This window comes from Gekko japonicus, unplaced genomic scaffold (genome assembly GCF_001447785.1).
Source record: "Gekko japonicus isolate JY-2015 unplaced genomic scaffold, Gekko_japonicus_V1.1 scaffold522, whole genome shotgun sequence".
Classification (NCBI taxonomy): domain Eukaryota; kingdom Metazoa; phylum Chordata; class Lepidosauria; order Squamata; family Gekkonidae; genus Gekko; species Gekko japonicus.
The window spans coordinates 90,491-105,693 of NW_015169790.1; the positions used below are offsets into that span (position 1 = coordinate 90,491).

General features: G+C 40.6%; 1 protein-coding gene across 1 annotated transcript in view; it reads right to left on the reverse strand.

Moving 5' to 3' along the window:
* The window catches only part of SRGAP2 (SLIT-ROBO Rho GTPase activating protein 2), a 298,501-nt gene that overhangs the window by 41,397 nt on the left and 241,901 nt on the right, over positions 1 to 15,203 (reverse strand). Inside the window, exons 12-16 of the mRNA XM_015417019.1 lie at positions 14,934 to 14,961; positions 10,624 to 10,651; positions 6,883 to 6,943; positions 3,125 to 3,202; positions 35 to 169 (exon numbers count right to left, since the gene is read on the reverse strand). Coding sequence (XP_015272505.1) covers positions 35 to 169; positions 3,125 to 3,202; positions 6,883 to 6,943; positions 10,624 to 10,651; positions 14,934 to 14,961 — 330 coding nt within the window. The remainder of the gene's footprint in view (positions 1 to 34; positions 170 to 3,124; positions 3,203 to 6,882; positions 6,944 to 10,623; positions 10,652 to 14,933; positions 14,962 to 15,203) is intronic.

The window sequence follows — 15,203 nt, forward strand, 5'->3', positions numbered from 1 at the left end:
TGTAAACTCATTCAGTTCACCCCATGCTACTTACTGACACAGGCAATCAGGTCATGGAAGATTTCCTTGGGGAAGAGAGGATGCTCTAGCCCTCGAAAATAGAGCTTCAGAACTCCTGCTATTGAATCCATGTCATGATCATTTTGGTCTCCGGCCAGTGGATCCTCCCCTGGTTACCGCAAAACAAAAATGATGAAAAAAGAAGCAGAAAAATGAGTGTATTCAAAACAAGACAAGTCAGAACAAAATAAGAACATGATGTGCTTCATTAGAAGAATGAACTTCACACAAGGAGAAGGAAGGCGTTCAAATGGCTTGAAATGTGTATGTTACAATCATTTTATCCTCCATTCCAGTAAAGACATAAGGTTAACATAATACATAGGGCATCACGGACCAAGTTGTAACAGTTTCTTCTATCTCCCGGCAGTCCTAGGTTATCAGGCTCATGCTGGAGGCAAATATGTGATGGAAGACAACATTTATTTTTATTTAAATATTTTCTATTCTGCCTTTCCATCCAAACAGGGTCCTCAAGCCAGCAAACAACCAAACAATAAAACATTTAATACATTAAAACAACATTTAAAATAAAGTATATATAAAATATTTAACTAATTAAATAAAAAACATATAAAGACACACATAACAACACAACCAGGGAGGTGGACCAATAACAGCTATTGGGGGTATACCAAACAAACCAAAAAAGACTTCGCTGTCTGGTGGAAGACAATAATAGAGGGAGACAGACAGATCTGCCTGGGGAGGGAGTTCCAACATTTTGACACCATGACTGAGAAGGCCTTTTCTTGGGTTGCCACCTGCCTAGCCTCAAATGTTGGAGGTACCTGAAGCAGGACTTCCAGAGATGATTAAAGTGGAGGTAGGTTCATATGAGAGAAGGTCCTTTAGAAATGTTGGTCCCAAGCCATATAAGATTTTAAAAGTTAATGCCAGCCTTGAATTGAGCCAAGAAGCAAATTGGGATCCAGTGTAGATGGAATAAAACTGGAGTGGTATAGTTCTTATGACCCATCAAAGTCAATGGACAGTTCCAGGAGAAGAAGAATGGATTTGGAATATCATGCAATGTGTGGAGATGGATAAATTAACTTTGATCTTGAAATAAAAATCTGAAAAAGACTTTGTTAATGCTTGGACTCCTTTCTATGTGTGGATTAAGGATAAATATGGATATAATACTATTATATATTAGACACAAGGATACTATGTGATTTAGATAATATGGACTGTAAGTTATCCCTAATTTGTATTTAGAAGGCATACATGCTGAATTATTTTTTCTTGTCTTTTTTTCTAATTTCCCCCCCTAATTTTTCCCCTTTCTTCTCTAAGAATTTTTTTTAAAAGTCAACATTCTGGTTGCAGTATTCTATACCAACTGTAGCTACCAGACAGTCTTCAAGGACAGGCCAATATAGACTGCATTAATAATTTAGGTGCAGTAATCTAGATGTTACCAGGGCATGCACCACAGTGGCAAGATCTTTCCTGCTGTGCGTGTATGTCATCCTGAAGCCCAATATTGGCTTGTCATGGTGGTTTTGCTTTGATTCTGTACTTTGAAACAGGTTTTGTTGGTCTTGAAACATTGTGTTCTTTGTGTAAACTGGCTTGTGTTGGGTTTGTGTGGATTCTCAGGTTGTACATTGGCATGAATTCTTTGATTTTACATTGATTGAGCATGTAAATTGTCCTTCTGTGGCTTTGTGGATTCTCTGGTTTGTCATTGGCTTAGGTTCTCAGGTTGTACATGTGTTGTGTTAGGCTTGCCACATTGTCCCACCCTTCTGCTGGGGTTCCCTGGCTCTGCATTTGTTCTTTAGGCTTGTTAGTTCTATCTGTCTTGAGAGGCTTGTGGTCAGTGCTTGCTTTTCAATGCTTGCTGTACTTGTCTATTTGGCTATTCCTTGCCCTGAAGAAAATAATGGAGGAAGGCTGGGGCCGCTTCCTTTAGGGCCCAACAGAATTGGACCTCTTGCACATAAAGCTGAGTGTCTAACCATGCTTGACATGAAGGCTAGGGCTATCATACCTACTGAGGTGAATGAGCACACAGATCCCCTGGACTGATAGTTAGGGTGTGTGTGTGTGTGTGTGTGTGTGTGTGCTTGCAAGCCTGGAAGTCATGGTGACTTCTGGTGACCCCTAGTGGGACTAGGACGTTTCAGAGAGGTGGCTTTGATATTGTCTGCCCCTGCATCCCGGCCCTGGTATTCCTTAGAGGTCTCCCATCCAAGTACTGGCTAGGGTCGGCCCTGCTTCACTACCAAGATCTGACGAGACTGGGCTTGCCTGGGCTATCCAGGTTGGGGGGGGGGGTACCAACCTTTTAACATCATTCTTATAGTCTGCTTTTAGCCCAAGGGCTTTGCAAGATTATTTTAAGCAGCTTATATTTTTAATGCTTGGGTTTTTTAATAAGTTCTATCATGTTTTTATGTTTTATTCTGTAAACTGCCTTGGGCAGGTTCTCTGTAGAGGCAGAACAGAAGTTTCCAAAAATATATAAATAAATTCTGTGGTTCTTCTTCTGTTCTTAAGACACATTCCTGGGAATTTTGATATGGTACTCTGTTTATATTAGATAGATCTACAAACATAAAAAACTTGTTCCAACCAACCATGCAGCTTGACTGGAGAAGGCATACTCTGCATTTTAGAATTGGTAGAATTTAGTATAGCAGTGACTTATCAATATATATATTTTATTGTATAATAATGGATCAAACATTTGATCTGGATAAGGTCTACTGACAAAAGAAAATGTCAGAAATAAAATGGGATTACAAATGAAAAAAACCCTGCTTGGAAATGTCACAAGGTTTCCAACAGTGGCACTGTTCTGATATGCTCTGACAAGGCCAAATGATGCTCATATAGTAAGTGACAAGAAGCATAAAGCTAACTGATTTTAGATGTTAAAGCTTTATTGTGCAATGGAGGAAAAACCCCTCTGCCAGTGGCCATGGTTAGGAAGCAGGAACTACTTGGCAAAAATACTACCTTCATTTATGATCTCTGTGTTAAGGACTCTTAACTGAGAAGCATGAAGGCACATGACAGGAGGCTGAGTGCTACAAAACTCAAATGCTCTTACCTCTCTCAAATGCATTTTTGATATCATTCACCTCAACCTGAGATCCAGACACCCTGAATATCCCTTCATGTTGCAGTCCTAAGAAGAAAATAGGAGAAATCCATGACAAGGAAAATAACTAAATCACCTTTCCTTCCTATCACTAAAATGTGGTTACTTTGCAGGTTCCACAGCATGATGTTGTAGAATTTAATTCATGACCTGAGTTTAGAACAATTAACCCAAACTGAAATGACATGGAATTATCCAACTGTTTATTCAGTTTTGTTACCCAGAATTCAACAGCTGCTTTCATTAAATGACACAATCATTTGGTGTAATTTTAGTCAAGTGACTATGTCCATTAATACAAAACAAAGTATACAGTAAATGTTTCCAGAACAAGGCTCCAGCATAAACATTAGCTCCAAGTTAGAGTAGCAGTAGCAATAATAATATTTAGCATTCATATATGCGTTTTAGAATGCTCAGAGTTCTTCATGTGTTTGAAGCAAAGATTCCCTCCTTCTGGAGCTCATGCATATGTTTGCAGCACTATATACATATAGGGATGTAGGGACATGTAGGGATGTAGGGACAAATATTCCTTTTTGAAAGAATATGGCGCTATTCAAGGCTTACAGCAGTAAACCTTGAATCACGATGGTAATAATACCTATTGCAGGCAAAAACATAAATGGATTAGTAAGAATGAAGTTGTTCAACTCCTTTGGGAATAACCTGATACAGAGTTGGACTTGAGCTCTTATGACTGCCGACATAACAAAAATGGGGTAGTTTTTATACTTTGTTTAGTCACATAGTGTCAGTGAAGCGTCCAAAATATTAGAATAAAAGAGAAATCCCATCTATTGCTTACTCTACATGCTGCATATTTGATAAACAATCACCACTGTTGACCGTATATGACCCTATTGCTTTGTAGTTCTTTTGCATGCTTTTCAGCATGACTTTAAGCAAAACACAGAGTGTTGGTATAATAAAATCCAGACCTAAAAGTCTGCAGGATTCCTTGCCAGAAGCTATTACCATTAATCTTAAAAACAAAACAAAAAACAACACATATTTCTTCTCTCAAGTCATTCATACAATGTGGAAGCTTGGTTCTGATGGTTTCTAAATTATTTAATAGCAATGGCAAGCATCATGGCTGCGTCTCCCCAAAAATGGGGTTATTAAGGTGGTAGCTTAGGAATGGGAGTTGGGGTGGGGGGGGGGGGGGGGGGGGAGAGAGAGAGAGAGAGAGAGAGAGAGAGAGAGAGAGAGAGAGAGAGAACACATCCCTTAGCACTTGGTAAGCTTCTGTGTCATGATATACGAGAAACAAGCCAAGGTTTAGTTGTTATGTAACCCAATTCCACATTCCCCACTTCAGAAGTTGCAAATAAGTATTGTATCTTTGGATGTGCAGAATTACCTCTTCTACCTGACTTAAACATCTGAGATATGAGTCTGGGAAGACTAGACTCAAGGACTATTTGTGTCTACGCTTGCTTGCAAACCACTGCCATCACTTGGTTGCCGGCAATGGAACCTTGACAACAAACTCTAAAGTCAGAAATCATGCTCAAGAAAAGGATGAAGATATGCAGTTGGACATGGGATATATTTTTAACATGGGAAATATTTTTAACTCATAATAGTACTGCCTCTGAAAACTATGCTTAATAGTCTTCTTTGATTTAATAATCGATCTCTTACTATCCTGCACTTTCAGGCCATGCCAATAAGCTACTGGAAAGGAAGTTATGCCAAAACAAACTCTATCTGGAGTCCCCCTTCAATACCTTAATTACTGTGACTGAAAACCCTGCAGCAGTAGGCCAGAAGGCTGGTCTGGGCTTGTGTTAGAAGCCATTCATATCACTACTGGGCAAATACCAGCTCCACTGGCCTTGATAGCAAAAGATATGCCAAAGGTAGAAGATGATAGATTTGTCGGTTGCTGTTCTATGACTACGGGAAGTATTTCCCCCCATTTTTAAACCGTAAAGAGCTTTGGAAAAATTCTTCTTTACATTTATTGATTAACCACTACCTTAATATAGTGCATACAATATTTTTCAAAATTAAAGTGAGCATTTTTTTTAGAAATGCCATCTACTATTAGTAACTTAGTTGTACAATCAATGAAAGAAGTTTTGAAGAATCCACACATTTTGTAAAAGAACCAAGACAGTTCATTTATTCAGGTGTTTGCTTGATTGTGCTGCTTTATTATATGGAGTGTAACATGCTTAATAATCCAACAAAAAACATAAAATTTACTCTAATATATAAAGGGGGATATACAATTTTTAAACTCCCCCTTTATATATTAGAGTAAATTTTATGTTTACACTCCATTGCAGCTTGCAGCACTTTATTCTATTGAAGATAAGAATACAGACGACAAACCTGAAGAAGGATTCGTAAACGGACTTATACTAGAAATCCGTCGTTTGTCTGAGACTATACTGTAGTGTTTCATATGTACTGCCAAGCCTAAGATCGCATTGTATGATGTTATAGTTGTAATTTTGCTGACAATTGATTTCTAAAAGCATTATATATAAATATCTGCTTATATTGTATATTTACACACAGTAATTTATTGTTTTGCTGGTTACATTACACCGTGGTCTTGTTTGTTGTAAGATGCCATTTAAAAAGCATTTGTATTTTTTTCAACTGCTGCAAGGCCCTGATTTGGACTGGGTGGCAGTGCAACATCCTCAGGAGCTCTTGTCCCCCACCTGCATACCTTTTCAGGTGCAGAACTATTCCCCCCCCCCCCTGTGGTTGTTTCGGCACTTGAAAAGGTCCTGGGGAGGGACACAAAAGCTCCCGGAGAAAGCATGCTGCATGGCTGCTCCAGATCGGGTCCTTGTGGCAATTTTGAAAGAACTACAGATGCTTTATAATGGTGTCAGCGGGCATGGTATGGACCCACTTGTAGTTTGGCCCTTAGAAGAGCCAGTTTGGTGAAGTGGTTAAGTGGTTAAGTGTGCGGACTCTAATCTGGGAGAACCGGGTTTGATTCCCACTCACAGCTGCTGGTGTGACCTTGGGTCAGTCACAAGCTCTGGCACAGCTGTCCTTGAGAAAGAGCAGTTTCTGTCAGAGTTCTCTCAGCCCCACCCACCTCACAGGGTGTCTGTTGTGGGGAGGGGAAGGGAAAGGAGTTTGTAAGCCGCTCTGAGACTCCAAGTGAAGAGCGGGGTATAAATCCAATCTCTTCTTCTCTTCTTCTAGAAGGTTGTAACTCTGATTAGGACTGCACTGACAGCTCACTACATGTATCACTTAGGCAAATAATCCATGCTCTTTAGACTTGATGGCTCTGCTACATTTTAATTACCATATAGTAAATGGTTTGTCCACAGTTTTCAAGTTGTAACAGACACAGAAATGCCACAATTTAATGTTACATTTTTCACAATGAGCTCCACTAAACAGGAAGCCCTTGCATTTATTTTAAGATCATTCATGTGGAGGCAAAATATATTTCCAGTGCTTAGGGCACATCCTAGAGAACCATGGCTCCTGGAAGTACAGAAGTTTGTCAGCCCTGCATAGATAATGACACAGAGTGTTCAACTTAGTTATCTCTCTGACGCTGTATGAAATGTTTACAAGAACTCACATGGCCTTGTGGTTCAAATCAGATGAGCTCTAGTTACATTGTTTGGCCTGGCCTTCTTGAGAGTGTTCCTAGTACAAGATTCTGTATGGGGCAAAAATGTCATCTGTTTCATTTGTTTTGTTTCCAAACTTACCGTGTCTGCTAATGAATCGTATGCAGCTCTCCACTACCAGAGGAATGGCTTGACTGGAATCCTGAATAAAAATTAGGAAAGTATGATGTAATGAACAGTCAAATTATTTCACAGTTTTAAATTGTACAGCTCTGAAAGCCACATTCTTTGTGAGGGTATGAACTGAGGGCCTGGGTAAACCATGAAGTTGGAGTTTCACTTATTCCTTAGAGCAGAAGGGAAGAGTGTTAGCAGAACTGTTAGTGTTTTATAATCTTGTGGAAAGACAAGGGTGACCATTTGCTACAGAATTTGCTATTTCATTGTTGCAGTATCCTGTTAGTGTTCAGTTTTATCATAGACGAACATCATGGTTTTGGTAACCTTCCCTTTTTATCTTTATGTCAGGCTTTTAATATGCAAGGACAAAAACACTGTATTTCACAAGGGTTTTTCTACCATTAAGAAAAATGACAACTTCAAACTGTCCATTACTAATGAACTGAACACAGAAATTATCTACTATTAGCCCTTTTGAAACAAACTGTAATGTTCAACTTTTTAGCTATAAAAGACATTTAGTATTTCTGGTTGTTGTTGTTCAGTCGCACAGTCGAGTCCGACTCTTCGCGACCCCATGGACCAGCTCCCGCCAGGCCTTCCTTGACTTCTGCCGTCCTCTGAAGTTTGCTCAATTTCATGTTTGTTGCATCTATGACACTGTCTAACCATCTCATCCTTTGCCGTCCCCGTCTTCTTTGACCTTCAATCTGGACAGTATTTCTGGACAGGAACATTTTCACACCAGCAACACAGCTTCTTAATTTCAGGACCACTGCTTTACCTTAGAACCTGTAATGTCTGTACTTAAAATCTTTATCATTAAAGTGGCAGCCTAAACAGATCTCTGTACTAGCCTTCAGCTGAGGGGAACTTATTAGAAGAGATGAAGCAATCCAGAGAGGACTATGATTGCTGAGAATTTTTCTTTAAGTATATCACAAATGTATCATGTTACATTAAAGTTATCAAACACACACACGGACAAACAACTTCATGGGCTCCATCAGTCACATAGTAGCATTGTATAAGCATAATCAAAAAACAACATTCGGAGTGATGATATGCAGGCAAAATAACAGAACACTGCAACTAAAACTGAGCTTACGTTGAGTGGGACATAAGCTTTGGTTATTAAGTGTGCTGGAGATAGGGCAAAGCCTATTGCTTCTAAGTAGCCACTTTCATTGGGATAGGGAAAATTTAGTCCCCTCCCCAATGATGTCCCTTAATACAATGGTTTACTTTGTCCCATTTAAGAAAAGAGCTGCTGTTTACTTCGACTGAGAAAAGGGCTAAAAATGGTATGATGGAGGCAAAACCTGCCTTCTCCTCTGATACCAGCTGGCTCAGCCTCCACTGCAAAGGACCTCAACATTTTACCCACTCTATGGCCTCTGCCACCACCCTACCTGCTGAATTTTGCTATGCTGTTATATTTAGATGTAGCGCTTTTCTTTTTTTAGATGAGAAGCACTTTTGAGATCACATACAAATACACCTCCAAGTAATTTCATGTGGATCACGGGAAACTACTGAACAAAAGGAATGGCTAGACTTACAAGAGTCTACTTTGAATTTCAAGTTGCAAGTTATTGTACTGGCTGAAAGTGTAAACTGTGAGAGACTTGAGAGGCTACTATGAATGGGCTTATGGGTTACCAGACATGAAGCTCCTTTACCCTCTTTGCTTTGAGTCCTTTTCAAAAGCCTAAACAAAGCAACAGTCTCCAGAACTGAAGTGTTTCAGGTATCATAAGGTTCAGCTCCTCAAAAGAGGACATGTAGATGACAGGAAACACGTATTCTCTATGAGAGCTCTTGGAAAATTAAAAAAGCATCTTATTTGTATAGCTCGGAAGGGTGAGGCAACTATTCAAATCACAGCAAACGTTTCCACCACCATTTCCCTAGGGTGTGCATTCTGTAATTCAAAATAAATAAAATCAAAGACACTGCCAAAACCTTTCATTTCACTCCAAAAGGAGTTGGGGGAGGCTTCAGAGCCCAAGAAGATAAAAGAAAACATATTTAGAGCCATCAAGCAATTGTGCTGAATTTTCACATATCTTTTCTGAAACATATCAAGATAAAAATATTTATTTTTTATTTGTTCAATGGCAAACAAAGATATAATGTGAATGGCCACTTATATTGTCAATAAGGGACACATGGAGCTGGTTATCCAGATACAGAACTAATATCAAAATAGTAATTGCCTACCCTCAGGCCAAATTAAATTAAGATACCGATGTCTGTATTTTTGGTAGTAATAAAAACAAGATCAAGTAGCTAAAATGAAGCTTCAAGTCAAAACTGGTCCTGGGAAAAATCTCAGTTACTCCTTGTCTCATGACAATACAATCTACCTCTGCTATTGAATCAAAAATTACAATATCCTAAGTCACCCACTTGGGACAAAAAATACCTTGAGTTATTGACATAGCACATGTGTGCATTCTTAGCAAAACCCAATCTAACACAATGGGAAAGGAATTTTAGCAAAGGAGCCAATAGCGCTAGAACACACCATTTCAGTCAACAGAAGCAATAAACTGGAGCATATAGGAGTACTGGGATTAATTGCTTATGCAGCTAACATCCAATAGAGGGCAATAGTTTCAAACTGAGATTTCATGGGGAAACCCTAACCTATCCTTTTTCATATTCTGTCCGTGTGTAGGTACACACACACACACACACATGTTACAACACAGAGGATACAAAGAAGGATGTGTTAGGGCTTCCCAAGCTACATGGGGGGAAATAATCCCATAGGGCATTTAAAGGCATTTTTAGGGAGCTATAACAAGGTGATCTTACCCAAGGCTTTTACCCTACCCAGTGATTCACTCCCTCTCTGTCCTCCTCTGTCCTGTTCACTTGATGTGCCTCCAGCTAGCACTTTCTTAAGTTGTCCTCATCTTTACACCTTGTCCTGGGCACCCATGCAGCCTCTGCCTCTATTCACCAGCACCTCATGCAGCCTCTGCCTCTACTCACCACCAAATCAATCAGTACTGAGTGTCTAATGGAAATCTTCCTCCTCAAATCTTAAAATGATTGTGGGAAATGCAAGGAGCAAGAAAGAAGCAGGAAATGGAGACCATAAGTCATCAAATACAGGGCTGAAGTTTGGTGACAATGTTGTGTCACAGTGAAGCAATCTGCTTTTATATACCATGGACCTATATAACTAATGCCAAAAACAATGCAGGGCTGCTGATACAATTTGTGGGTAAAGATAAACAATAAAAGACTTCCCAGAAAGACCAGAAATACAAAATATAAAAGCTGTGGAATGGGATGCCAATCAAAGAATCTGTAGTGTAACACTACAAATTCTTTGATTGGCGTCCCATTCCACATCTTCTGATACAATTTGTGGGGCCAGAAGACTCTCCAAGTACAAAAGCATTCAGCAGGGTGCATCACATGCTTAGTGCATTCCTTTTTTCTTGACCAGCCCGTTATATACAGCTTCTTTTGTGTAATGAAGCTGTAAGGTGAATATGGCTCTCCCTTTAAAGTATGGATGTGCCAGTATTCATGATTTGACCATGCAGTTCAGATTGGACCCATAACTTTTCCACCATGAAATACTGTGGGCCAGAAATTGGTAAAGATCTGAGTTTAATATCATCCCGCCATCCCTCAACCAACCTCAACAAGCCTTCTGTGATTGCACAAGGTCTTTATTACCTGCTTCCTTATGGTAGAACTGCGTCTGCTGTTGATCCAAAAGTTCAGATGAACATCATTGCCGGGAGGAGAAACAAGAAAGCACAAGCATATGTCAAGATAATCACTTACAATCCAACTCATTACCTATACAAATGGTTCTTCCAGGGGGTGGAGGTGGGAAGGAGCCAGAGACAGAAAACAATTCAACTGATTTACTCCCTAACAGGACTTTACAGAAACGTTAAGTGATCTAAAAGAAAAGCACGGTAATTCCCAAACGGGCATAGCAGAGCTTACTCCCTACCATAAGGCTATACTTAACCTTTTACTTTCAGCTGCATGGAAACCCATTATAAACCCCATCATTTTAATGTCAGTTAGTGATGCTAATTTATAGGCAGCATCACTCTAAAGTAGGTGTATTCTGCCGGGTGATTTAGAGCCACAAGAGGGAGAAGAACACAAATTGGTTTCTCTCTCTACGATTAATATAAACCTATTAATGGTTCTTTATTAAAACATGTGCTCAACAAAAGGAAAGTGAAGGACAAATTAAACCACTTTGAAAAAACAGGCACACAATTACAAATGGCTTCATGATTATTGCTTGCATTCTCTGATACTAGCACATGACCCAAATATGAATATAAAGAGATATAACTTTTATATTTTTTGCCAATACTCTTCTGTTCATCAGGGCATGGGGTAAGGGGTATCTTTCAGTTGAGGCAGGGAGAAGGAATATTTCTGGCCATTTTAAAAATGTTTTGTATTGAATGTACTAAACCTAAGGGTCTGATGCCTTAATTTCCTTTTTAAGTATAAGACACTGTACTATCAGATTGAAATGGCTATACAATACATTCCAAAACAGAGCTGTAGCCTTCTAAATCCACTGAAGTTCATCCTGACTCTGTTTAGGATTGCATTGACAAATATGGAACATACATGGAATATTTACCTTGCTATAGTGTTTAAAGCTGTGGCAGGTCCACCCACCCAGCCAATCTAACTACACTCAACACACCGTAAGTCACTTAGGGATGCAGTTTAGATAGAGAGTACTAACATTCAACACCAATTCCATGCCTCTGATTTCAAGCAGAGCTAGAAGATCAGTGTTAGGCACCAGTAAAAGCAGCTGTACTAAAGACTCCTGGGAGGCCCCTAAGGCCACAGATAGTTCAGCTTAGGGTTATCAGGTCCCCTCTGGCCACTGGCAGGGGGTGGGGGGGTAGAGTTGCCATATTCAGGTTGGGAAACTCCTGGAGATTTGGGGATGGAGCCTGGGGAGGACAGGGCCCTCAGTGGGGTATAATGCCCTAGAGTCTATCCTGCAAAGCATCCATTTTCTGCAGGGGAACTGATCTCTGTAGTCTGGAGATGAGCTGTAATTCCGGGAGATCCCCAGGTCCCACCTGGAGGCTGGCATCCCTAAATCAGTCCTGCCTGTTTAAGGATTTTGCAAACCAAAGAGAGAGATCACGGGATACAAGTTGAAAGGAAGCAAACAACCGTGATGTACAGTGCCCAAAAAAGGTTCTTCACCAACTTGTAAATTGTCCAAACACAAAAAGCTGATGTATGCCTCGGTATTCCTGGGGGGGGGGGGGATCACAGGTAGCCTGGTGCACATCCGTCTATTCCAGGCCTACCAGTAAGTTTTCCCCTGTCACACTCTGCATTCGCAAAGTTCTATTGCATTTTCTTCCAATGCAATGAGGATGCTCAACAGAGCTTCACAGCTGAAGGCTTCATCTACCAAGGGCGGCCTGACCCACTGCTAGGGTTGCCACCTCCAGCTTGGGAAATGTCTACCTATTTGGGGCAGTGGCTGAAGAGGGGAAGGAGCTCAGTGGGGATGTGATGGGACAGAGTCTACTTGCCAAAGCCACCAGATCCTCCAGGGGAACTGATCTCTGCAGTCTGGAGATCAGTTGTGATTCAGGGAGAATTCCAGGCCCTGCTCTGAGGTTAGTAACCCTACAACTGCTTCTGAAGGGGTTTTTGCCCACTGCGATACATGAATGGGTAAGAGGCTTCTTTCTAAGTGGAGAATATGTAGGGTCACTTTTAACCCGGGCAGATTCACACATCACAAAATCTGCAAGAAATATCACAGAGACAATTAAGTGACATATACAAATATCAATACACCTGGGATGTGATGGTAATGCTCTGGAGAGACAGCTTGCACCTGATATTTCCTAGACAACTTGAGCTCTCAACTCAGCTCCCACTTGCCATTTTGCTTAGTATTTATTATTTGACAAAAATCTGGCTTTGACTAACCCCTCTATTCAGCTCATCTTGGCCGGGTTTTACAAAGTGTGAAAAAGGCCACCTGTTATGTGGGAGCACTTCTCTTTATCCTAGTTTGAGGCCTCATATCATCTCTAAAGGTCTCTGGATTGGTTTTCCTTCTTCAAACACTTCTATTCTACAAAAAGAATGGCAAGAGATACAAGCCACTGAAGAGTCCTTGGATCACATAAGCAAGCTCCTGTGCCAAGCCAGATGGCTGCTGAATTGTAAATTGGGCAATCTTGCTTAATCTGTGTTTAAGAATCAAAAGTGCACTGTTATTTTTGTGGGATTCTCAAAAATTTTAAAAGCAACTAAGAGCAAACTGAGTGAGGAGAATCCAAAGTAGACTCCTGCTGCTGGCAATGCAATGAATTTTAGACATTCAACCTCAATGATACTCTAATATTTAAAATTGATTCACATTGAATAATATTTTATTATTACAGATGTCAGAGTCCTAATTAGGGCCTGTCAGCTCTACTTTGCGATGACGAATGTAGAACGAAGTAATGACTCCCGATCTGGAATAACCGCCCTCTCTTTGTTGGGCAGGCAGACACGCATAGGCGCTCTCACACATGCACACGCCTTGACTTGCTGAAGCCAATACAAAATGGCAATTTGGATATTTGTAACATTTCACAGAAGGCCCCATCAAAAGTCATTTTTTTCTATTATGATTTCCACATATGCGGTGACATTTATGATAGCATGATTGATGCTGGGCTCAGTTATAACAAAACGTTTATTCTCTCTGCTGCTGCAATCCAATTCTGTGTCAGACCAGATGAGGTCAATGGGGCAAAGTAAAAAAAAACCTTAAATGACTGTCTCTTTCCCTCCCCCATTAAACAATCAAAGGTATTTGTTTCCAGGCTTTTTATCCTTCAGGACAGGAACAAATCCAGAACTGCACAATGTCTTGCCTGGCCTGCAGAAACAGAATGTTTCCACAAGAAAAATGAAGAGGTATGTTACTACATATTAACTAATCAGCACACACTTTCCCTCTCCTAAATCAGCATATTTTATATATACATACATACATACATACATACACACACACAGCAGCAGCCAGACATTCAAAGTTTTCTGAGGAGCCCTGTTCCAAGTTTGCTCCTATATCATTTAGGGACATGGACTTGTCTAGTTCCCTGTATTTCCCTGCCCACATCAGCAATATAGGTCAATGATACTGGAGGGGGCCAGAATAATTTATATTAGTATATTGTTAAATTTCCTCAAAATTTGAGGAGTGGGGACAGCACTGAGACAGGCAGCCAGCCCATTGCCAAGTGTACCATCTAGATGGGCACTTAGAATGGAAGCTGAACAACAAGACAAATGACAAGCAAGTCTTTGAGATCCTTCAGTCTGCAGGACAGTGATACTTACTCAGTGGCTCAGGAACCACATGTGGCTCTTTGACATGCCACCTGTGGCTCTTATGAGCACCATGCCCTAAGTTTCATGAAAGTGGGCAAGGCCCTTGCCTGGTGGGGTTTCTGGTTGACAGCTGGTTCCCAACTTGAAACAACGGCCCCCAGAGGACCAAGTAAGCTGAAGACCTCCCTGAGGTTCAGGCGTCATGTCAAAGCTAAAAGTAAACTTTGCTCTTTTGGTTGATGATAACTGTGGATGCGGCTCTCTGCGAGCTGCAGAATGAGTTCCAGTGCCCTAAGGTATTCAAAACCCTAATCTTGATGGGTATGAAAACAGCATACACCAGCAACTCTTCAAATTTGCTGTTTTGCAGCCTGATATTGTAGTTTCTTTGCTCTTGGGAAAGGGCTACGCTTCAAGTTATGACTGCATCAAAAGGCTTTCAAATGCAAACTGAGATACTTTTAGAGGAGCTGCTGCTTTTTTTTGGGGGGGGGGGGAACATCACAATGACTCTGCACACCAGGGAGAGAGTCTGCAAGTGCATTAGCTGAGGACTTGTTTGCAAGAAGAGGACTGTTTAGTTAGTGAAAGACATGGAAACAACAAAGCCTAATGTTTCTTGTAGCCACACCCACCTGGCAAGAGAGCAGTCGGTCCTTTGACCTGTTAAGAGAAAAAGAAATACATTTTGAAAAATTACAACAGGGAAAAAGGAATAGAAAAAAAAATGGCTGCAACCCAAGTATGGGAGAAAAGGAGATGAGTGGGAGGAAATGTGAGAGAATGTGTTTTTAGGTGTGCCCCCCCCCCCCCCCACACTGCTGTTACTGAGATCAGGACAACCCATCCTCGCTGGCAAGACTCCTCTGTGGTTGACCAGGAAATGCACAAAAAAGCTTCAAGCT